Source organism: Pelobates fuscus, chromosome 3 (genome assembly GCF_036172605.1).
Source record: "Pelobates fuscus isolate aPelFus1 chromosome 3, aPelFus1.pri, whole genome shotgun sequence".
In the NCBI taxonomy this organism is placed as follows: domain Eukaryota; kingdom Metazoa; phylum Chordata; class Amphibia; order Anura; family Pelobatidae; genus Pelobates; species Pelobates fuscus.
Genome location: NC_086319.1, coordinates 185,722,914 through 185,747,528, shown reverse-complemented (window position 1 = coordinate 185,747,528; position 24,615 = coordinate 185,722,914). Strand labels below are relative to the sequence as shown.

General features: G+C 39.9%; 1 protein-coding gene across 3 annotated transcripts in view; it reads right to left on the bottom strand.

Moving 5' to 3' along the window:
* Nucleotides 1–24,274, bottom strand: part of LOC134602679 (potassium voltage-gated channel subfamily A member 1-like) — a 134,571-nt gene extending 110,297 nt beyond the window's left edge. Inside the window, exons 1-2 of one of the 3 annotated variants that reach the window (XM_063447809.1) lie at nt 21,752–24,274; nt 20,824–20,888 (exon numbers count right to left, since the gene is read on the bottom strand). In XM_063447809.1, coding sequence (XP_063303879.1) covers nt 22,108–23,940 — 1,833 coding nt within the window. In that variant the 5' untranslated portion in view covers nt 23,941–24,274 and the 3' untranslated portion in view covers nt 20,824–20,888; nt 21,752–22,107. Of the gene's footprint in view, nt 1–20,823 lie in introns of those variants that run through there. The other 2 variants (XM_063447810.1, XM_063447808.1) reach the window with 2 other exon arrangements.
* Between the last annotated feature and the right edge of the window lie 341 nt (nt 24,275–24,615).

Here is a 24,615-nt window from a genome sequence, read left to right as displayed (position 1 = left end):
TATTCCAAGAGACAACTGGGACATTGAGACATTATGCAGAACACTTATGGAGTAGGCTGGGGCTATTATACATTAAAGGGACTATGTTCACTGAGTCAAGTTTAAGGTGAGGGTAGCTGAGAATCCATATTAACTGTTCATTCAGCTGTAGTGTGAAGTTTATGTTCCATTTACATAAATGTGTACTTGCGAGGAACTCATCATTACTAATTTCACTCATGTTCTTCCCTACTTTAATTGATCATAGAACCTATCAATATGTTTAACCTTTGAATTATATAGGGTCATTGGTGGACATTGATCTAGCTAAATTTATCAGAAGAATGGTTTCAATTTGGCATATTCAAAGTAAACATGTATCTCGTTTCTAGCTGGACTTTGAATAACTTAACCTACAAATGTATTTTATAACTAGCCAATGCATAAAATAACAACAAATAAAACACATGTGAAAGTCATTTATTTCCCAGGAACCTAATATCCCCCTCTTTCTCACTAAGCCTTCAGTTATCCCTTGGCCTACTGTAACATTCTATAAGAGAATTGGTCTGTGTTAGTGAATCATGTCATGCCAGTGCTATGTACTCAGGACTGCAGTGACCAATATATAATTCATGGAAACATATAAGAATGTCTATCTCTGCTTTTCCCATTCATATTATTTATTTGCATGAAATGATGTTCATGACTGTGGGGCATCTACTGATGGGCAACTGACCAGGTTTCCGGTCAAAGACTCTCACTTGCTCTTAAACAAAAATTGAATCCAAAATGCCTGTAGTTGCATATCCAGTGTAAGCAACTAATCCAATATGCAACTAATCCAATATGGACTTTAGTTGCATATCCCATTGCCCTTTGACAAATGGATGACTTCTATTCCTGTAAGTAGATTAACAAGTACAGCAGGATTAAACCATTCAAAACAGTAAGTAATGCAGATTCCAGTGACTTCATTGATATGAAATAATTGGGGCTGTAATCACCCAGGAGTGTTCCTTTAGGAGGTTAACATTCTATGTAATAGGCAATCCACTGCTAACATTTTGATTGTGGACACAGTACTATGAAGCACTTGTTATTATACTATTTATTTGGCGTGTGTTAATTTGCTGTAAAAATGTGTTAACATTAGGGTTAATTATTTAAACATTAGAACAGTGTGAGGGATAGGATGCTTACTTGAACTTCAAAATAAATATTTCTACTCCATACAATTAAATTGCATCAATATGCATCAATATTTAATATTGCAGAATATATGGATATATGTTATTACCATGTCTATGAACAATAAAATATTGGTACTGGATATGCCACCATAATAAGAAAAAAATGAATGGATTTCCATATTAGCAAGCACGATGAAAATAGGTCTTCTCTATTTAACTCAGTTGCCCTGGGAGACCATGCAAAAAGCTCTACCAGCTCATTTAGAAGAATAAATGTTTTAACAATTGAATGCGAAAAAAAAGAGGATTAACAAATATTCCATCCTTCTGTGCAGCGCGCACTACAACAAAAGCAAATTAGATTCCTGTGTACACTAATGTGCTGCCTAGTCTCTAGAGATACTGACATACATTTTGCAAAATGAAGCAGTATTTCTTAATGATGAATTTAATAAAATTAACGTAGCTAAGAAGTAAATGGATTTTTTTTACATGAATCTGGAAACGTGGAAACACGTTTATTGACTAGAGGACTGGTTTACTATGTTTCTTGCATCTAAATAATTTGCTTAAAAATTGGTTGTGATGGACAGCTTTGAAAATGTTAGTGATGCATTCGATCTGCAATTTCACTGTTAGCGCTAAACATTTTGTCGTTCTGTGTCTGGATAGCTTAACGTGCTTGATCAAAACAAAATCATGTAGGAGTATGTGCATCATTTTCCCAATTAGTTTCACATTCATTGTCTAGAATGTCATAAAAGCATATTATGAGCACGTAAAATGTTCTCGCTGTTGAAATATTCAAGGAACCGCACATATTCTTTTTAATGCTATTTTAGCAATGATTACAATACCACTAAAGTGACGCTAAACCTATATTTTTTTTTGTATCCTGGTACAGAGCATCCCTTCCACCCTTCCCAAAAAAAAAAAATCCAGTATAGTTTGTATCACAGGAATGCAGTCAAAACACTATTTGCACTGCCTTCTTTGACATCACAGGTTCTGGAAGAAACCAGCTCAGTCCTTAGAGATATATTGGAGCGAGCTTCCAGTATAACAGCTATGAATGCTCGGTTTCAGGATCAGCAGAGTACTATCGATCTTACGATCTTAAACATTTGTATAGTACTCTGGAAAACTGGATCTTTAACAATAATGTGTTTTGGCTTTTCATGTTGGTAAATATTTTTCATATATATTTCACCTGTAAAAGTGTAAAGTCCAAGTTTTTAAGCTGATAATGTAAAGGTACAAAGTGTTTTTTTAAATTTCTATTTTGAAAAGCTTTAAGTGTTCCCCAATTCTTTCTACAAAGAGCATGGTTGTCTCTACATTTTGTCACCCATATTTACACTGTCATATTATTATTATAATTTTTTTATCATGCACCAATAAATTTCACAGTTCTCTATGATTGGTGGACTAACAGACATGTATGTATTTGTGATCAGATGAGTTGGACTTCCAGGAATACATTTATCACATTTCTAAACACATAATGGTATTAACCCCAGGAAATTATATCTATTTTTGCTAAAAATTCTTCTTCGTGCTAAGGTGTTTTTTTGTTTTTTTTACTATCAGCCTTTTTATTATGGACACCAGTTTTGCTCCAGTTACACCAGTTTATTTGCAGCAGGTTGGGAAGAGTTCAATATTATAATTGGCAGTGACTGGGACGCCAACCTAGAGCTATAGAAAAAAATCTATGTCTGGTTTGTTTGCCTGCTGTCAAAATATGACAGAGTACTAGAGAGAAATTAAAATATTTTTTTTATAATATCTTTAATTAATTAATATGTTTATTAAAGAGACACTATAGTCACCAAACAACTTTAGCTTGATGAAGCAGTTTTAGTGTGTAACTCATGCTCCTTAAGTTTCACTGCTCAATCCACTGTCATTTAGGAGTTACATCACTTTTGTTTCTGTTCATGCATAACTAGCCACTGCTCTCCTGAATTTGACTCACACAGTTGAACATATTCCTCCTCAGCGGAGGCTCAGCGAAGGCTCAGCGGAGGCTCAGCGGCCGTGCGCCTGTATGACTGACTTCTGCAACATGTTAATGGATGCCGGCCGCTGCTGATCCACGCCTTATTATAACCACATGTCCACCCATGTTAATGACGACATTGGCTTACGTGTGACGTTACGCGGGAGACGCGCACGCACGTTCTGGGGTCAAAGGCCGATTTCGGCCAATCAAATTTGTAATTGGCTTATTTAAACTCAGTTTTACTTTTCCTCATTGCCCTGTCGTGGTTTCCCTTAGTGGTTGTCCGAGAGTGTGAGATTATATATATAAAAGCACTTGCAATAACGTTGACTGGGGACCCTCCTACATTGTAAGCTGCATTCAGGGAACAAGTCCCCTAGGGCTTCAGGCTCAGGATACTGGAAAAGTTCAAGTCCCATCTCAGGGAACAATGAATGGTTAGTCAATTGTAGCTACTTTTTAGCAACCAGCCACTTCATGTTACTGTGCCTATCACTTCTTTTAGATTGTAGCGGATGTTTAGTAACTACAAAATTCATAAAAGTAGAAAGAGGCAGTTACTGGTTGCGGCTACCAAAAGCCAATAGTTAATAGGCTAATGGCTCACATTATTCTTTATGAAATCCCTGTCCTCTACTTAGCAAATTGCGTCTGACTGGTTTTCAACCTGTCGCTACTTATTACCATCTGATATTAACCCAAAAAACTATGGCGTGGTGGAAAGCAGTTAATGACAATTAAAGCCCTATATATTGTATAGGGTGCAATCTCAAGTAATATAAGAGAAAAGTATCAGGTGGGTTCTGGTAACTTTCCCTCTTAAGCTTACATTTGTGAGGCTTGGTAAGACTGGACAGCAAAGACAGAAATCATTTGATGACTTAGAAAACACAGAATGGCAAACAACAAAATAACATTGCTAACTACGACGTTTATACAGATGGGGTGTGCTTTAATTACAGATGCAACAAAATATGCTCTCAGAGATCCCTGGGAATACAATTGATGGCAACATTCTTATTATCGTCTCGAAGGTATTAAATTAGCTAATATATACAACACTCCATCTAAAGATAAACCAAGCCTTCTTTGCTCCACTTGTTTCCTGGGTTAGAGGCCAACATCAGAGCTAACATCTGTCACTGAACATTGCATTTCAACCTTTGCTAAATAATGAAAATCTCTGCCTGCTTCGTGTTCTGCTTCATTTTAGGCTGCAATAAACATGCTGTGGAAGCCCTTCTGCCATTTAACACATCCCCCACAACATGCCAAAGGCAGTGATTTAGAAATGTGTTTACACTATTGCTGGGATTAGTGACAGAGAACCGTCTGCCATTTTCTTTCATTATAACCAAAGCTTTGTTAAACATCCAGACAAAAACACATGAAACTATTTTCAAAGGAAATTCTACAATTATACAATAAACCATGTGCAATGTTTTTCGTAATTTGCAATTAGATCTGATTTACAGTATGCAGGCAGAGGAAATTATGTTTGCCCTTCACTATGTGTAATTCACTTAAAGTAGGACATGTATTATATTAAATAAATGGAAGATTTTATTGTTGTGCCTATTTAATTATAAAGATAAATCATATTTACGTATATCCATTAAAAAACATCATTTGTCTCTGAAAGCAGTTTTTCTTTTATTAATTCTAGCGATGCTGATGTATTCTGGTGAATTTGCGTAGGTCCATCTGATTTTTTTTGTCCTACTGTGAGTTGTTTCTCCAACAATGTACAGTCTTATTGTGGCATGTGAAACACAGTTAGTAAAAGTGTATTAAAATATATTTTTCTGGGGGCGGGGCTTAGTGCCTAACGGGGTCGGACGCAACTGCCGAGAGGTCCGAGTACCGACCGCAATAAACAGTAAATCGTGGGATATCCCATGGCCTACGGAGCACCGGACAGCACTCACCAGATCCAGGAGGGGGTGAGCTACAAGCCCATGCCTTTTCTCTACCCGAAATCGAACGGGAAAGCTCTCCGCAAGTCCAGGGCCTATCAGTGGTACAAGACCACGCGGTCATCTGCACGGGACTTGGAGGCTGAACTGGAAGAGCTCTACAGCTCCCCCTGGCTACCTGACTACACTGCACAACGCACAGACAACATGGGGCGCAGAACCCAGAAAGCTCAGGCTGGCCTCAGCAGGGACTACCCAAGATATAGGGGAGTTGCTACAACTCCCAATGGCACCCAAGATGGCGGTCCCACCAGACACGGGCGCGCAAAGAGCTAAACCTGCAACCAATGCTCACATACCCGGTGACGCTGAAACCCCTACAACCTTCCTAGAGGCACTGTCGGAAGAAGATCCACAGGCCCCTGCCACAAAACAAGACATCGCCAACCTCTTAAGGGAACTGCGATAAATGTCGGCGGCCGACATAGACACAGTCCGCACCGATGTTAAGGCGGTGGAGGCTCACACACAAGCCACAGAAAACACAGTTCTGGAGCTCCAACGAGAGGTACGAGACCTGCGAGACAAAATCAACATCCTACAGCACTCGCATACCTCCCTGACACAGCGGGTCGACATTTCCGTAGACCGCAATAGACTCCCTAACATCAAGGTCCGAGGTGTCCCGGATTCAATCAGCCAGGCGGAACTGCCGCACTATATACGACGACTGGTAGAAACGATCCTTCCACAATCACAAGCTAAGAAACTCCAGCTCGACGGCTGCTACAGGATCAACAAATCCAGACAGGCCCCTAGTGAAGCCACGCACGACATAATAGTACGCTGCCACACCGTGTCAGACAGGAACCGGCTTCTGGCAGCCGTGAAAGGCAAAACCCCCATGGACTTTGAATCATCCAAACTGACATTTTTGCAAGACCTTTCCAGGAATACCCTGCAATGGCGGAAATCACTAGGCGCAATCACAAGCCACCTACGGGCAGCCGGAGTGGAATACCATTGGCTATTGCCGAGAGCTCTCACGGCCACAACAGCGGATGGTAGGATCCTAAGACTCACCTCCACAACCGACGCAGCAGCTTTCCTCCAAACACTGGGACTAAGCATGCACTCGGAGGCACCTAATGACCCCACCGACAAGCAAACCCGGACAACGACTAGACGGACGCCCCGCACGTCTGATGAGGGAGAGAAACCAGACGAGACCTGAGCCCCTATGAAACCTACAGCTGTTACTATTTTTTTCTAAAGTTTATTTCCAACACTGTTTATCATTACAACAGTAGATTCACACACCAAAGCCTTATCAAAACACCACACACACTGTGGAACATCAACTGACTACATGAACCTCAGCTAATCCCACAGTCACACAAGGGTCCGATACTCCGATAGCGGTGCGGAGAAGGAGACAGCGATGAGGGACTTTGCCGCTGCCTCAGGTAAGTGACTGAAGGGGTTTTCACCCCTTCAGTAACTGGGGATGGGGGGGTGGGAGGGAGAGGGACCCTCCAGTGCCAGGAAAACTGATCGTTTTCCTGGCACTGGAGTTTCCCTTTAAGCTTGGACCTCTCATGGACTACATTGGTTAGCTTGTTAGCAACCAGCACTGTCCTATTAAAACTCTTAAAGAAACACTATAGCATTAGGAATACAAATTGCAGTTTATACGAAAAAACTGCAATGATGTACATTGCAGAGTTCAAAGAATAGGGACACTGCAACCAGACAACTTCATTGAGATGAAGTGACCTGGGTGACTATAGTGTCCTTTTAATGAAATGTAAATTATAATGATAGAGGCCAAGACTATTTATTCCTTATGTCAGGCTTGTGGTTAAAAAGGAAGATTGTGGGGCGGAGCCTAGCTGCCAAGCAGGGTGGACGTGCCAAAACCCAGCTCCTGCAATATCTGCCTGATTTCGGGGAAAAAAACCCGTAAACCTGGCACTGATCCACTCTAAAGGGGCACAATTGAACGGGGATTCTCGAGGTGCACCTCTGGACACCCTAATCGACGACCTACCCACCCGAGACCCCAAGTTGCGGTGACCGAGGCCTACGGAATGGCTGGCAGAGGGGAGACGGCCGCTTCCCTTTCCTCCTACCTGTACCACGACCACCTCGACGCTCAATCCTCCTACCCCCCCCCCCCCTGGGACCGGTGGGGGATATCCCGGTCCCCGCCGCGAGCCCAGAATGAACCTATGCACAACGTGGGGGCATCAGGGCCGGCGACACAAGGCCCATCGAAAATGGCGGCGGCGGAGTATTCACGGCTGCAGCAAACTCAGCTTACAGCACCTGAGCAGAGCTCCGACTGCGGCACAGACCTCATGCAGCGTCTGGATAAACTATTCCGAGATTTCTGGGTGAAGCTCCAGCACCGCGCACAGAGCGCCATGGCAAATCGACCAGATCCCTTGACCCCAAGAAAGAGGAGCGATGGGCAGCCGGGCGAGAGGGGAACTCCCTCGGGCATAACACCGGACCAAAAGCTGATACTCACCTATCCCAGCCCACCCGGGCTGAAGGCAAAACGGGCCCCGACCCGCAGGCGTCGGCCAAATGGGCGGAAATATAAGCGGCAATCAACCTACAGACCTTCCGCCACCCCCACGAGGGGGAGACACTCGGGCAAGGAAGGCTACCGAGTCTCAGGCCAGAAGACGCAGGCCTACACACCAGCCTGGGGCTGGAGGGACACCCCCGCCCCCGCCAGAGCGGCAGCACCTCCTCAGGACCAACCGGAGAACCTCAGCCACATTCCCACAGAAGGAATAGGATGAAGGGTGATTCCCCGCAATCTCTCCTCTGACCCGCATACGCTAACCCACGGGCCCAGACGCAAGTACCGGTGACGGTGACCGCTGCATGCCAGTTTGAACTCATGTGCTGATGACTGCTTTTTGCCAACCATTGAATATCTTATCTAGTTTATATTAACCTTCTATCAGCCAAGCTTAGAACGCTAGAGGTTTAATTTTATCACTGCAGAATCGCACTGTTAATTGTATCGCATTTGCATGTATAGACTTTAAGATTGATGTTATTATATTCGTTAAGCGCATAGTGAGATGCAAGAGTCAGAATGTCACTCAGATATACTGCCTAGTCAGCCTCTTAGGTAACGATTTTTCTTCTCTTTTTTTTTTTTTTCTACTTATGTGTCTGAGTTTAAGATTGAGCATGTTTGAGCCTGTATACCAGAAAACAGATACATCTCGTTTATAGGCTTACCTGGGAAGCTTATCCACCTATATAAGCCTAGAATTCACACACCGAGGCTACTTACCTGCAGGGTTTAATCATTAAGACATGAGTCTCCTCTCTAAGCTCGGTCATAAGCATCTAGCTCCCTATGATGGGTCGCCTCTAAGCATAACTTAAACCACTACTGTAACCATGCTTCACTGCAATAGCCTGTGTAACCTACCAGCAATATAAGCTTGTACAACTCGTGTTATTACTACACTTTAAGTATGCTTTAACTACTTTTGCCTACTTTATTATATTATTATAAAATTGTGCCTGTCAATCAAAACCCCGCATGTTTAGCGAGGGAAATGCCTGAGGAATGCTGTCGGGGCACCTCAAGACTGTTTGTACCAACTCATTGCACTGCAAAAATAAAAAATTTAAAAAAAAAAAAAAAAAAAAAAGGAAGATTGTGTGTAAAAATATGACTGCTAGTATGTATCTGACCACTACAAATATATCATAAAAAGGAAGGAGTCATATAAATTCATATAACATTTTTACCAGTAAGGATATATTGAGATTTTTCATTTTCAAGTATGTCCCATTTAATGCAATAAAGTAAATGCTTTACTAAAGCTTTGCAATCACTCCCAGTAAAAAGTTAGATCTCTAAAGTTAAAACGCTAAAACTGAACTCCTTGTCTTTCCTTCTCCTAATACTGATCCTCCTCCTTCACTCTCCCTTCAAGTTAGTGGTACCCACATCAGTTCATCCTTGCAAGCGCGCTGTCTTGGCGTTATACTTGATTCTGGCCTCACATCCAGTCTGTTACCAAATCCTGTAGATTCCACCTTAAAAACATAGCCCACATCCACCCCTTTTTTTTGCAAGATGCTACTAAGGAGCTTGTCCATGCTCTAGTAATCTCGTGCATGGATTATTGTAACTCTCTCCTCATAGGTCTTCCCACAAGTTGTATTGCCCCGTTACAGTCTGTAATGAATGTTGCAGCTAGAATGTTTTTCTCTCCTGTCGCTCCTCTCACACCTCACCCCTCTGTCAGTCCTTACATTGGCTTCATGTATCCTACAGAAGTCAGTTCAAGGTACTAACTCACACCTATAAAGCACTGACCAATTCTAGCCCCTCTTATATCTCTTCACTGATCCGCAGGTATCCATGCACCCATACGGCCAACTCACGCTTGCAGGACTTCTCGCGGGTGGCTTATTTTCCTTTGGAATAGCCTGCCTACGACCATCAAGCTCTCCCCTAGTCTTCAATCATTTAAAAAATTGCTCAAAACCCATCTCTTTAGGAAAGCTTATGCTTCCTGTCCTAATGTGTTTTACACCCCACCTCCTATAGAATGTAAGCTCGATTGAGCAGGGTCCTCTTAAACCTATTGTTCCTGTAAGTTTATTTGTAATTGTCCTATTTATAGTTAAATCCCCTCTCATAATATTGTAAAGCGCTAAGGAATCTGTTGGCGCTATATAAATGGCAATAATAATAATAATAATATGATCTCCCAGTGTAACCTCTTCCTCACATACCTGTCCTTTGCTCTCTGCTAAAGGGCAGCACTCTACTCTCTCCTCCAGCTCTGCTTCACTCCACCTTGTTTGATTGCTACCTCCTGTCCTGTTGTGTTTTACTCCCCACCTCCTATAGACTGTAAGCTCGTTTGAGCAGGGTCCTCTGCAACCTATTGCTCCTGTAAGGTTTTGTAATTGTCTCATTTATTGTTATTTATTGTTATTGTTAAATCTCCCCCTTTGATAACATTGTAAAGCGCTACGGAATATACTGGCGCTATATAAATACCAGTAATAATGATAATAATAATAATCAGAATCCCCTAATATTTCACAATAAGTGTTCTTGTATCAGATAATTCTGATAAAAACAGTTCTTTCACTTTTGAGCTTTTTATATAGATAGAATCTGCAGGACTTCTGGGTCACTAATGTGGTAGCAGGATTCTTTGTTTTAGCAATATCTGTGAATAGCGGCACCTGCAGAAATGAAACAATGGTCAAATTGCCAATAGGAGAGTGGGATGGCACCAGGCTATAACAACGGTTCTTATGGTGCTTAGAGTGCCCCTCTAATTTTATTTTTCAGACTTCACAAATTGTTAAATATTGTTGAATATAGAGGATACATAAAAATAATACAAACAAGTCCAAGGGACTAATGGTTCCACCTTAAAGATGTATTCATATAACTATAAACAAATATTCTTAAACTAAACAATTTTTTTTTTTTTACACGCATATGTTCTCTCTCTCTCTCTCTCTCTCTCTCTCTTTCTCTCTCTCTTTTAACCTCTCTCTGGGAAGTAAGAAAACACATTAAAGTTATATATGTATAACTAATCAGAACTGCAACATAAGAAGAAAACAGAATACTAAGTAGTTTTTTTTGTAAATCCCTTGTCATAACAACAACCTAAATCATATTTTAGATCATTCTTACATTGCAGTTAAGATTAGGTATAAACATAAAGCCTATTTTATAGCAGAAGGTAATGTTACAGTATACAATGGCTTAAATATTTATGTGCATTTGATTTATCTACTGAAGGATTTTCCACTTCTCATTTGCATGCTGTTTCCCAGAATCCTTGTTTAAAGCTGTTGCACATCTTAACTTGTATTGTGATGCCTTTTGTGCCTGCCTACATTGCATTATCCTACAATGTTACTTATGGGTTGTGTAGAAAAGGGGGAAATCATGCAAAAAACAAGCCAGACAACCAGGGCCGTCTTTAATATTGATTGGACCCTGGGCAAAGCATTTGCTTCGGCCCCCTGGACCCTGTACACCCTCCCCAGGCGTGCAATCACGTTATCTTCCTTAACACAGTGGCAACCTAAACTAGAGAGGTGCAAGAATATTTTTTGGGGCCTCCCTATTGCAAGGATGTTTAAAAGGTAGATCCACATCTGACGTACAACTCCAGCAACGCCTTGACAGCTGGGGCTCTACCATTTACCCATGTTTGCAGGTTTGTATTTAGCACTAAGCAGTTTTTGTGTGTTTTAATGTAAACAGGTCTTTGTATGGAATTGTTTGTATGTGGTGTTGGCGTTTGAATGTAAGCATGTATTTATATGTAGTGTTGGTTTTTGAATGCAGGGGTGTGTATACATATAATGTTGGTGTTTAACACAGACGTGTATTTGTATGTAGTGCTGAAGCTTGAATGCAGGGGTGTATTTGTGTGTAGTGTTAGCGTGTGAATGTTGAGATGTATGCACATATATACACACAAACACACACACATAGATATACACACACTGAAACACATGCAGACACACAGATACACACACACTGACACACAAATACACAACCTGACACATAGATACACAACCTGACACACATTCAGATACACAGACACACATACGGACAACCTACAGATACACCAAAACACACAAAGACAACATGCAGATACACACTGACACACATACAGACACACCAATACACATCCTGACATACACAAAGATTGACACACATGCAGTTACACACACATATACACACCTGACACACTTGCAGATACACAGATACACACACAGACTTCATACAGATACACACACATATATACACAATGACACGCACACACAGATACACACAATGACAACATATAGATACACACATAGATACACAGACACATAGAGACAGACAAACTGACACGCACACACAGATACACACAATGACAATATATAGATACACACATAGATATACAGACACATAGAGACAGACAAACTGACACACAAACACTGATATACACTGATATACATACGTACATAGCCATATAAACTGACAGACATACTGACACACTGACATACACACACACAGACATACTGACACAGAGAGCCATACTGATACAGACATGCACACAGTGACATACATATGGACACACACAGACACAGACACTAACAGTCATGCTGACACACACACATATACTGACAGACATATTGGCACACATTCACAGACACACACATAGGCATACTGACACGCTGACACATACACTGACAGAGATATTGACACACACATATACTAAGACAGATTGACATAAATTTACAGGCATACTGACACACACACACACACACGCACACACACAGGCAGACATACTAACACATACACTGACAGACATACTGGCATATAGACATATACTGAGACATTCACAGATACACACACTGGCAGACATACTGACACACACACACAAAATTTACACTATTAAACCCACCCTACAGTTTGCTACCTTGGAGGGTGGCTTTCCCACTGGTGGCTGAAGCTGTTGGGAGTGTATGCCTAGAAATGTTACTAAGGACTATATTAAGTGGCTCACATGCCTCTTTCATGTGGTGAAAATACTACTGGGCAAATATATTTATAGGGTTCTGTCTGTGCAGACAAAGAAAATGAAGCGTGTTTATATGAGAACACTTTTTACGTGCATAGTACCTCATTACAGAACTGATATTCTTTATGCTACTGCAGTATGACTTGTACTGTTAAACACATCTGCCCGCAATTTGCACCTATTCCCTGCTTTTCACACCTAAGGGCTCGATTTCACAGGCATGGTTACAACACCGAAATGTTCACATAACTTTCTTCTTAAATATCGATCTAATGAAGGACAGTGATCCTCTGATCTGCTCTATTCTATTGATCTTGCGTCTTGTATGACATGCATACAGGACATGTATCACACTGATTATAAGGAGAAGCTGTGTGCTGTTGTCTCTGTATCTCTATTGTGTTGTATGTATATCATATATATCTATTATGCATTATCTATCATATACAGTACTGCTTACAGTGATGTGAAGAATCACTGTGTATCCCCTCACTCAATAAGAAAAAAGAAAAAACTAAATAAGCAAAAATTAATGATTATGAACTCAGTTATATGATATAAATTATTACCAGCTTATCTTTTAAATTTTCCTTCTCTCATGTGAAAAATACACCTAAAACATAATCAAATTACGCAATAGTTCAATACATTCACAATCTGGTAACAGAGCAAAGTCCAGGATCTATATTACAGATAAATATGGTGGTTTAATTAAACTTCTTTTTGGATCCACATCTGAATGAATCCAGATGCTGAAGTGGTTTTTCACCTTAAAGGAACACTCTAAGCACCACGATGGTTTTTCACCTTAAAGGAACACTCCAAGCACCACAAATCGTTTTAGAGGAGATATGGATGCTCCTGCTTAGGAGCTTCTGTTAGCACTCTTGAGCTAAACCCTGCAGTGATTTTTGGCTCTCTAAATGCTGTAATGGAGAGTGGAAGTGGTGTTAGGTTGACTCCTAGTAAGAAGTCAAACCATTCCTAAATGATTTGACTATGCACATAGGGGAAATGCCAGATAACTCTTGGCACCATAACCACTGGTGCACTGTAACCATTTTGATACTTGGAATGTTCCTTTAATACTCATTTTGGCTTTAGTTAACACGTGAGTATCTATGTATTGTGACGGTAGTCACCGCCACTGTGAACATAAGATGAACACTTCAATTAGATCCCTGGATGACTCCTATGTTTAAACCCTTAAGGACCAAACTTCTGGAATAAAAGGGAATCATGACATGTCACACATGTCATGTGTCCTTAAGGGGTTAAGTCACCCTGTGCCCATTGTAGGTGCAGGGTCTGTGTATTGTATGTGTATTATGTATTTATTGTTAATTGTTGAATCTCCTGCTGATGCTTGCTACCAGCTTGGTAGATTTGGCTATGGGGCCTGTATAGCACCCTCTGTTGGTAGCAACAGCTATATGAACTACCTGAATAGCAAGGCTTTTTCATTTCCAGATTCCGGTTGATTTGCATATTGCTAATTCAGCACACAGGAGAGATATTTAATGTTAATCATTGTCTTCCCCACCCCCTTATGAATATGGAATTGTGTTATAATAAGTTGCTGTATGTTGTCTGCTATGATTTGGTTATTTGTAGTTTATTGAAGTTGTCACAGCAATCTAAGTGTAATGAACATATGGGCTAGTCCCGAGTTAAAATAAATTTATAGGGATCCCAGTGACAGGGTCTACTGACCTGTTGGCTAGCTACATGATTACTTTAGCCCTGGGATAAATCAAGACAGCTAGACCTGAGAGCTGCAAGTGTTTTTGTAAAGGCAATAGCAATCACTGTAAGCAGAGCTGCAGAAGAATAGGCGATCCCTGCCTGGAAGGAGAGCTGCAGCCTAGTCGGGTGGAAGAGCCCCAGAAGGATCCCAGTCAAGCTTCGGCAACTGGGGCAGAAGCGCTTTAGGTTTCCTGGATCCAGCTAGGAAGCAGCTGGGTACAGGGTGCGCCATCACATTTATGTTTTACATTTTCTCAGTTGTCACATTTGCAGTATTACACTATATTTGTCTTTCTTTTACATATTGTGTCCCACGTAATTTTAAGAAGCCAAGACAAGCAACACAGATCGGATCTGAAGAAGCCGATCCCTCTGCGAAACGCGTCATCTGACTCTCTACGTGACATCATCACGCACGTCCCGCCTCCCGGAAGTATTCAGTGGACACTGCCAAACTCGAGCGTGCACAGACTGTTTGGTTTCAGCCAGCGGCTGCATGAACTCAGGAATGGAAAGTCTTCACGAATACCCAGTGATTTTAAAGTTGTGCTGTTTTACAATTGTGGAAATAAATCGTTTTACCTTATTGGCGGCAGTGGATATTTCTATATTTGGAGCTATCTGAAGTAGAGCAGGCTCATCTGCTCTCCACTTGTGAGTGAGCATTCTAAATACACTTTAAATTTTGTTTTACTAAAACAATACTTCACTATATATGTTTTTGTATTGTATTCTCTTTTATGTACAATTATTTGCAACTCAGAGTCACTTCAAATATGTGATTAAAGTAAGTGTATTCCATGGGATTTTTGTGCACTAGACTTTTGCATCAAGCACTTTGAACATATATGCACATTGCACTTTTCAAAGAGTGGAATTATTTTTTTCACTATTTTCACTTTATTGATATTGTGAGGAAATCTGCACTTTATAAAAAAATATTTTTAGTACACTTATTTTTTCTGTTTGTATTCTATTTTGTGTTTTATGAGCTAATACACATAAAGGTGCTGCTTTTTGTGCAATAAGGTCACTATTATTATAATGTAAGCGCCTTTTTTACTTGTTTATTGATATTCAATCACATTAGTTACACCAACAACAGATAAAAACAAAAGGGATAAAATAACAGAATTCCTTATCACTTGCTCAAGTTTTCAAACTAAAACTTCTGTCCAGGGGGTCTCTGGTAAGAAAGATGGTCACTTAGAATTAGATTCTGACCCCTCAAGCAAGTACAATGCACACTTTAGTATCATTAGAGATAGACCCTGTGGATTATCAAGCCTCACCCAGAGGTGGAGACAAGGCGTACCTATAGTAACTATAAGTGACCCCCCCCCCCCCTTTGTGTTCCAGACCAATATCAATCCAAATTAAAATGTTTGGTTCTATCTCCTCTTATGTACTTGCCACAGAAATAATAATTGCCTCTTTGAATTGGTTACCATTTCTCCATTCCATAGATATGTCACACTTCTTACTTGGGAACCAATATAGCGGACATCCCAATCCCTTCCCATATGGTTAAGTTATGCAAATAATATTTGAGCTTGATTAGAAGATTGTGCTGGTCACATTCCAAATATAACAGAAATGAGGCTCAATTATTATTCTGTGGGTAAATATTAATGTTTCTTTCTTTTGGATATGATACTGGAAAACAAGCCATGCCATGTTTTTTTTTATTTTCTTGAAAGCTAATGATCATTAACATATCAAAAAAATCCACTCATCAATTAAAAGGCAGAGGCCATATGGCTGAAGTCAGTTAGTTTACATAGGAGCAAGACTTCCAGGCCACTTATGTGTGACTTCACACACCTTACAGAGCTTTTGATTACTCAAATGTAATCATTTAAAGGGACACTATAGTCACCAGCAACTACAGTTATTGTATGCTTTTCCTATAGATAAGCATTGGATTGGCTGAGATCATCAATTCTGATGATGTCAGCAAATGAGGCAAATCGGGGGCAGGGCCAGCGTCAGTGGACCCGCAAAGCAGTGGAAATAAGGTGAGTTTTCATACATTTTAAGAGGGAGGGAGCCACCCAAATGATGATTTTAGCATTGTAGGGTCAGGCATGCACCTTTGTGTTGCTGATCCTATAGTGCTCCTTTAATTCATCATAACTTTGGGGCGGTTATTTCATATTTGAATTATCAGTAATTCAGAGAATTCAAAGCACATTTACAGTTTTAGAAGGAGATTGTCAAATTGGAACAAAAACTGAATTACCTTTGAAGAGTTTAATGGTGATGCATTGTGCTGCAGTGACAGAACTGCACTTTTACAGGAAAAACAAAAATAACCCCCAAGGCAGTATTATAAAATGCACAATCACTTTGTGCTGCTGTCAAGTGACATAGAACTTCTATCACTGGAGCTTTAATCTAAAGCCCCCTTTAATTAAACAGAAAGTATACTTTCATCACACAACTGAGCAAATTACCACTCACAATATGGAAGTAATCACTACTGAATTTTTAGAAAGATCAGATTTTTACAATTCAGGCTGCTTCATGAGTCTCTAAATATAGTCATCATTTAAGCTGAGACTTGAAATTTTTTTTAAATACTAGGTTTAAGCAGGTATGACATACATAATGAATCACAATGCCTGTGCTGATCACACTTTCTTTAAAAATTGTAAATATTAAAGATGGGAGATACCAAGCAAATATTCACTCTTTTAGGATAATGTTCTACTGCGTAAAGCATGTCCTATAGTACATCTATTCCTATGGAAAAAAAGCTGGCCTGAATTTTAAGCAGCTAAGTATACTCTTACTATTTTATTGGATGTATTGGATTTCAAGCCTAACCACATTGTGGCATGCAGTTATATAAATCAATGTCATGTCGTCCATCATCCAGACTAGGTTTAACCTATGTTTACTTAGCATTCAGGGAATACCAGAGCTTTTGCGATGTTTGAAAAAAGCCAATTTATAGTCATCTGGAAATGAAGTAGCACAATGTGGTTAATTGTTTATTGACGACTTTACTCCGTCTTTGTCGCAATAAAGCATATAATGCATTGCTAATTATAATCAATGCAACAGGTGTTCCTGTACACTTTAAAAAATAGGGGCTATAGTACTAGAAATACATTTGAACAGCTGAACATGTCCATGGGTTATTGGTCAGGAAATATCCTCCTTTCTCAGGGACAGAAAATAAACTAGGTGGTATCTAGATATGGGAAACAGATTTATCAAAGTGTCAGATCTTGATAATGGGTGCAAGAATGAAAAAGGGAGGAATGACCAACAAAACTAATGTGCCAACTGGTTAAACTGGTTTCTATGGTCATTGCCCCATTGTGAGTATTTTGCACCACTTGTCAGGATGCAACCCTTTGATAAATCTCCCCCCAAAGTTATGTTATAAAACAGGCCAGGTGGAGTCTAATGCAGATTGAGTGAAGCCAAAAGCCACGGATCTCTCCAGGAGAGGAGAACTTTCCTCCAGAGATGTGGACAATTCAAGTCATAAGCAGAAGTCTAATGGACACATATGAATAGTATGTAAATATGTTCAACTCTTTGTTTTTCAGTATATTGAGCAGTACACTACAGTCGAATCAAAAAATGTTTTTAGTCTGAAAATGTGATTGGTGTTAAGTATTATGTTCAGTTAAAAAAACCTGTGTGCCTCCAGTTGCTTTATGACTATATCAACCATTCTCCTAGTAGAAAGTGACAAGATAGAAACTATCGACACGTAAAAGCTAGAGGTCTACTTTAGGAGCAGTTGGAAAGCCTGGAAGGACTCTGCTTCTATCCAAGACCAATATGAATTATGTTAATGTACTGCCATTATGGAGTCAAGAAGGATTGGTTTCTATACAGGCAGCGGAAGCTCTGCAGGCATCCCTCACGGGGCGATCGACCAGGCACACGGAGATTTGGGAGCCGTGGTTCTTGTACCAATCTAGAGAATGAATGGAAGATGGTGGCGGACCCCCTGAGGGATGGGGAAGGGGGGAGCAACCTCACAACCGATCCAGCTCAGGGCCGGACTCGGGGCGCACCCTCAGGCGGGATGAATCTCACCGTCGGACCGCATACCACAGACATAAGATAACTCGCATGTAATTATATATGGGATCTCGCAAATAGATCCATAACCACAATATAGGGCGACCAGACTAATAATCACCTACCATGATTCTGACATATGCCCACAGACACGAACCTTTCAGTGAATACACTCAAATGCGTGAACCCACAAGCGAATGGGTAACACAAGACCTGCCCGCGTAGCGCTCACATGGAGAAGAGGTTAACGTGGAGGAGGGGGCACCTCTACACCCCTACACCCTTATCTTCCCCACCTTTCCCTTTTAATCTTTCACTCTATTTCCTTGTGACACAACACCCAAACCAGACTGAAATGAATAAAGATACTAGCATAATGACCGACACTAGGTTTAAAAAACTTCACGACAGCGGGACAATGACAAAGGGGAACGTAAGGGGATAGCCACCTCTACAATGTTTTACTGTATATCATACAACCTTAATGTTACCATATCCATATTGTTAAAGTATTACTTCCTGCACTTATACCTGATATGTTAGGTAATAGGCATAGTCTGATAACTCGATTGTTATTATGATCTTTATTATGCTGTACTGTATATACCTTTGACATCACCTCAATAAAAAAGATTATCCAAAAAAAAAAAGAAGGATTGGTTTCCCTAATTGCCCATAACTTCAAATGTTGTTTTTTTACTTTTGGTTCAACGGTATAAAAAGATGTGTTTAATTCTTAAATTTGATGTCTTTATTCAAGTTCTTTATAAGAGGTATCATTTCAGAGTGCTATTTCTGCCCTTATTACCCCATACTGGCAATATTTATTGATCAGAATTATTGAGCAGCACAGTTTGAAATGATCATTTTAAATCAAGGTATTTGATTTCTACCAACTACTGTGTGTTAGTTTCTGTAATATAAATATACATATATATAGAGAGAGAGTGAGAGAATAATAATAAATAAAACAAATTAGCCACTGCTACAGGTGGATGGGGGATTCTGATTAGGCTAGATCCACAAGTGTCCCCTCCAAAAAAAAGAGGGTCTAAAATACATAATTGTTATTATTAGTCCTGAGTCCAAAGACCTGGTGGTGACCAGGGACCTGAAGGCTGTGCAGAATACATGCTGTGCATATATTTCTCACTGAAGTTCCATCACTCATCCTCACAACCAGCCTCCCCCCACACATGCTACCTCACTAGCAGCCTAGTAAGCATAGAAATCTAGCATCTGATTGTGGTAATAAAAGGGATTTTATTTAAACAAAGCTCTTATTGTATAGCTGTTGTATGGATGCAATATGGTAAAACAATATTGGGATGGTAAAACAATATTGGGATGGATTTCTTTGCATACTGAACTCTATGCAAACACCCTTTACTTTGTTTAAACCAGGCCTGTGTACACAGAGGAGTCAACAAATACTTTAAAGGTTATTCTCCAAACTGTCAATTGTTGGGAATTAACCAGGCAATTAAAAATTGTAGGCCAAAATAGTCAAATTGGAAAAATTCTCTGCTTGTCTTTATATCATTGTGACTGCATTTATCCCTAGCAACAAATATAAATTGTATCTACCTCACTGCATATGTCAAGGTGACCATGTTTTTTTCAGCGAATACATTCATACATGAAATATTTCATTTTTTTTTTCAATTATATTTAATATATATTACATATTTAAGTAAATATTTAAATAAAAAAAATTACCAACTTATTTACATGTTGTTTATGATAAATGCCATGTTATGGTAATGAATGCATTGGAACCTAAGTTAGCGCCCGGATTTACTGTGGTTTTAATGCTTCTGTTTACCATTTAACGACAATGTTGGAAATTATCTCATCCAGGTTGGGTGAAACTGGACATTTGGTAGACAGATCATTAAGGATAGCATGTTTCAGTCAACGCACTTCCACCATCAGACATGGGGACATCTCAAGCAGAGAGTCTACAGGAAAAAGCTAGCCCCTACAAGTTGTTGCAAGACCTTGGTTTCTATGTATTATTTTTTGAGCAAATTAGTATCTTTAAATTCTGTCTCATTCCCCCATCTGGCTGTGGCATGGCTTCTAATCAGCGATGATTTACTCCACTGTTTTGGATTGACTACTTTACTCCTATGACCAACCAACCCCTTCCTGCCCCAATCGGAAGAATGAGCAGAATACTACTGAATTACTCCTAATATTAAGGTGGGTATGTCTGTACTGATTAACAATTGCACCATCAATCGTATAGTCATGCATCATGCTTATTCAGTTCATACACAGCTCTCACATTGATTCATAATGCAGTAAGAGTATAACACTACATTTTAAAGGCATACCTTTGTGTAGAGTCTGGTTGTCCTGTGCACCAGGCCTCACATATGTGGATGTGCTTGGTTTGAAGCTGTATACTGAAGACATAAAATATCCTTTAAGGGCGTTCCACGTGCTTTGATGAAATGTAGGAAAAATTGCACTCTTGGATTTACTGTAGATCATTAATTCCATTTTTAGTCTTTCTCTTTTACATATTTCTTTAAAATCCTGGCATTAAATCTCCAAGCAGATCGACCAGCTAAGATTTGTAAAAGTAGGCAGAAAATCTTAAAAGTCTGATCGGATTTTTATTCACATTATCCACAAAAGGAGTTTAAGAAAGTCTAATGGAAAATGATTTTGTCTTGCTCCTTATATAGCACAAAAGATTTAAAAAATGTTGTCACACCATGAAAAAATGCTAAACGTTTTTAAAAATTTTAAAAAAAACCTGACTGTAAACAGGGCTAAGTAAAATTGCTACATCTGTTCTGTTGAAACGTTTGGTTATTTGCTATAAACGTGGAAGGAGTTTCTTATTACTTTATAAAAATCAGTTTTCTTATCATAGTGTCTAAGTATAAATTACATCTGGATGCCATTTCTAGAGAGAGAGAGAGACAAAGTTGATAAGCTGTAATAATTTTCTCTTTGGGTTCTAAAAGAGTATTAAATTGAGCTTTAATAAAATATTTAAATCAATATATCTATAGGTGTTAATAAATTAAGGCTCACATATATACAAATAAGTATACATTAATTTCTACGAAATAAAAATGTTTCCTGCTTGATTGAAGAGCACCAAATTCACTGCACATTACGTTTTTTTTATCATTACTTTGTCCACAGATGTAATTTTCTATATTTTTTTTTTATCTTTGTGTGGAAACATTTTACAGAAAAGTATTATAAATATGTAGCAATACAAAAATGAAAAAAAAGTTAATTAACCTAATTTAATTTGCATGGATCGGATGAATAGAGCAATGCTTTATTTATTTATCCCAAATATCTTTGTTTAACAAATGTCTCAATGTTTAGTTCTCCTCCTCTTCCTCCTGGAACAACTTCCATTTTATACCCAGCTTTCAAAAATAAACTTTATTCCAATGGAGATAAAAAAATATTGACATTAACATTTCTCTGTTATAAAATATATGCAAGATTTCCAATACTGTAAAACTTACGAAAAAGTGTATCAACAGAAAATACAGTGTAACTGTCAAAGAGTTTGAAATTCTCTTTGTGAAATATAGAATCTGTTTGTTAAATTTTGTTGGCCATTTTACACTTCTGTAGTGCTTATTCTACAGATCTGTTTCTCTGTTGGTATCCAAGCACAGAGCATACAGAGATTTTCTTAGATCCACATTGCTCTTTGCTTTAAGATTGCTTTTTTCTAAAGTACTAGTGCCATTATTGATGCCTTCAAGGTTCTCCAGGTGCACCACAGACTTATTGAAGGAGGACTTGCTTGGGCTTCTCTTAAGGTCACCTGCACAGCTGCCCTGCCCACTGCTTGGCTCCTCCTTGAGGATCACCTGTTCATCATGGTCTGTTTCTCGGTGATAAAAGTAGTTAAAGTTGGAAACAATGACAGGAACTGGCAAAGCAATAGTAAGCACACCAGCGATGGCACACAAGGAACCAACAATTTTACCCCCAACTGTCACAGGCCTCATGTCTCCATAGCCCACTGTAGTCATAGTTACTACAGCCCACCAGAAAGCATCCGGAATGCTAGAAAAATGAGACTCTGGGTCATCAGCTTCAGCAAAATACACTGCACTTGAAAAGAGTATCACTCCAATAAATAGGAAAAATATCAACAATCCTAATTCCCTCATACTAGCTTTCAATGTTTGTCCCAGTATCTGGAGTCCTTTAGAGTGTCTGGACAATTTAAATATTCTAAAAACTCTTACCAAGCGAATGACCCTGAGAATGGCCAAAGACATAGCTTGTTGCCCATTGTTAGTTTGCTGCTCAGCCAGTTCGGTCCCTAAAGTGATAAAATAGGGAATAATGGCTACAATGTCAATAATGTTCATGATATTCTTAGAAAAGTCAGCTTTGCTTGGACAGGCAAAAAATCTGACAAGTAGTTCAAATGTGAACCAGATGACACAGGTAGTCTCAATAATGAAGAAGGGATCTGTGAGGCCACTCAGTGGAACAGGCTGCTGGGTGTTGTTCAGAACCTTGGACAGTGCCGGAGGAAGCTCGTTTTCATCTCTAAACTCTGGAAGGGTCTCCAAGCAGAAGGTGATAATGGAAATAAGTATTACTAGTACAGATACTATGGCAATTCCTCTGGCAGAGCTTGAACTCTCTGGGTACTCAAAAATCAACCACACCTGACGCTGGAACTCATTTCGGGGAAGGGGCTTCTCCTCATCCTTGAGGAAACCCTCATCTTCTCTGAACCTCTCCATTGCTTCCTCCCCCAGCTCATAGAAACGAATTTCATCTGCAAATACATCTATGGAAACATTGACTGGCCGGCGGATCTTGCCCCCCGACTGGTAGAAATAAAGAATGCCATCAAAGCTGGGCCTATTACGATCAAAAAAGTATTCATTCCTGAGGGGGTCAAAAAACCTCATTCTCTTTTCAGGGTCGCCCAGTAAAGTATCTGGAAACTGGTTGAGAGTTGACAGTTGTGTTTCAAACCTTAGTCCAGCAATGTTTATGATAACCCTCTGGTTGCTCTCATGGTCCATGGTACCCAGGTCAAAGTGGGGGTCCTCGTCTTCTCCAGGGTGAGTTTGGTGTGTATGGGGTTCCTCTTCATCCACTCGGATAACTGTATCAATACCAAAATCCTTATTATTAGTGCCAGGATGGCTCATGATCATCTTGCTGCTTTGCAAGTGATTGCCCACAACTCCTCCACCTTCTCCTCCTCCCTGGCTGGTCCCTGGTGGCTGATAGTGCTGTTGAGTTTGTGGTCGCTGCTGGCAGCTATCCTCACTGTCGTCTTTCTCTTGGCTGTAATCGTTCAGCCAAGATGGTGCCCTGGGGATTTGGAGCAGATTCCTCCTGCTTGCAGTGCTGATTGCCATACCAGAGCTCCCATCCTTCCCAGTGCCAGCAACAGCTGGGACTCCGTTTTCCAAACTCACCAAAGCAATATCCATTCCAGAATCATGAAATAGTCATCAGCCCCAATCATTCTGCAGGATGTCACAAATCCTCCTCCCCTCACAGAATTAGAGGGGGGAAGGGGTTAGTGGTGAGAAGCAGAACTGAAGACTCTCCAAAATGTATGTAGAGACGACGAACTCCTCAGAAAGTATGACCAGTGCAAATCTCTGTGTACACAAATAACAAAAGGAGAGGGAATCCGGATGAGGGACCAATCATTTTACTCCTGACGTCAAAGATGCAATTTTTCCCCATCCATAGTTACCAAGCATCTCTCTAAAGCAGATACCTCCCTCTTCAGCATGCAATCTGTTTCCCTCTCTCCTTTTTTTCGACTGTATTCCTTCTTCTCTCCCTCCCTCTCTCTGTCAGTTCTGTGTGAATATAGGAGAGAGACACACTATGAACTGAGTGGGCGTCCCATGCACTTCCTACATCAGATATGTGACAGGTACCAAGGGAAAAGGATGATATATCTTAGAGACCGTGTACAGAATTTGTGTGGATGTTATTTTAAGCTTTATTCGTCTCAGCTTGGGAGGAGTTAATGCTGCCTTTTTCTGTTAAGAGGTTTTGTATTTCACTGTCGTTTCTGTAGCAATGTAAAGTATTTGAATGGTGTGTCTAAGTTTGTCAATTCAAGTGCCTTGGCAAAGAATAATAGGACT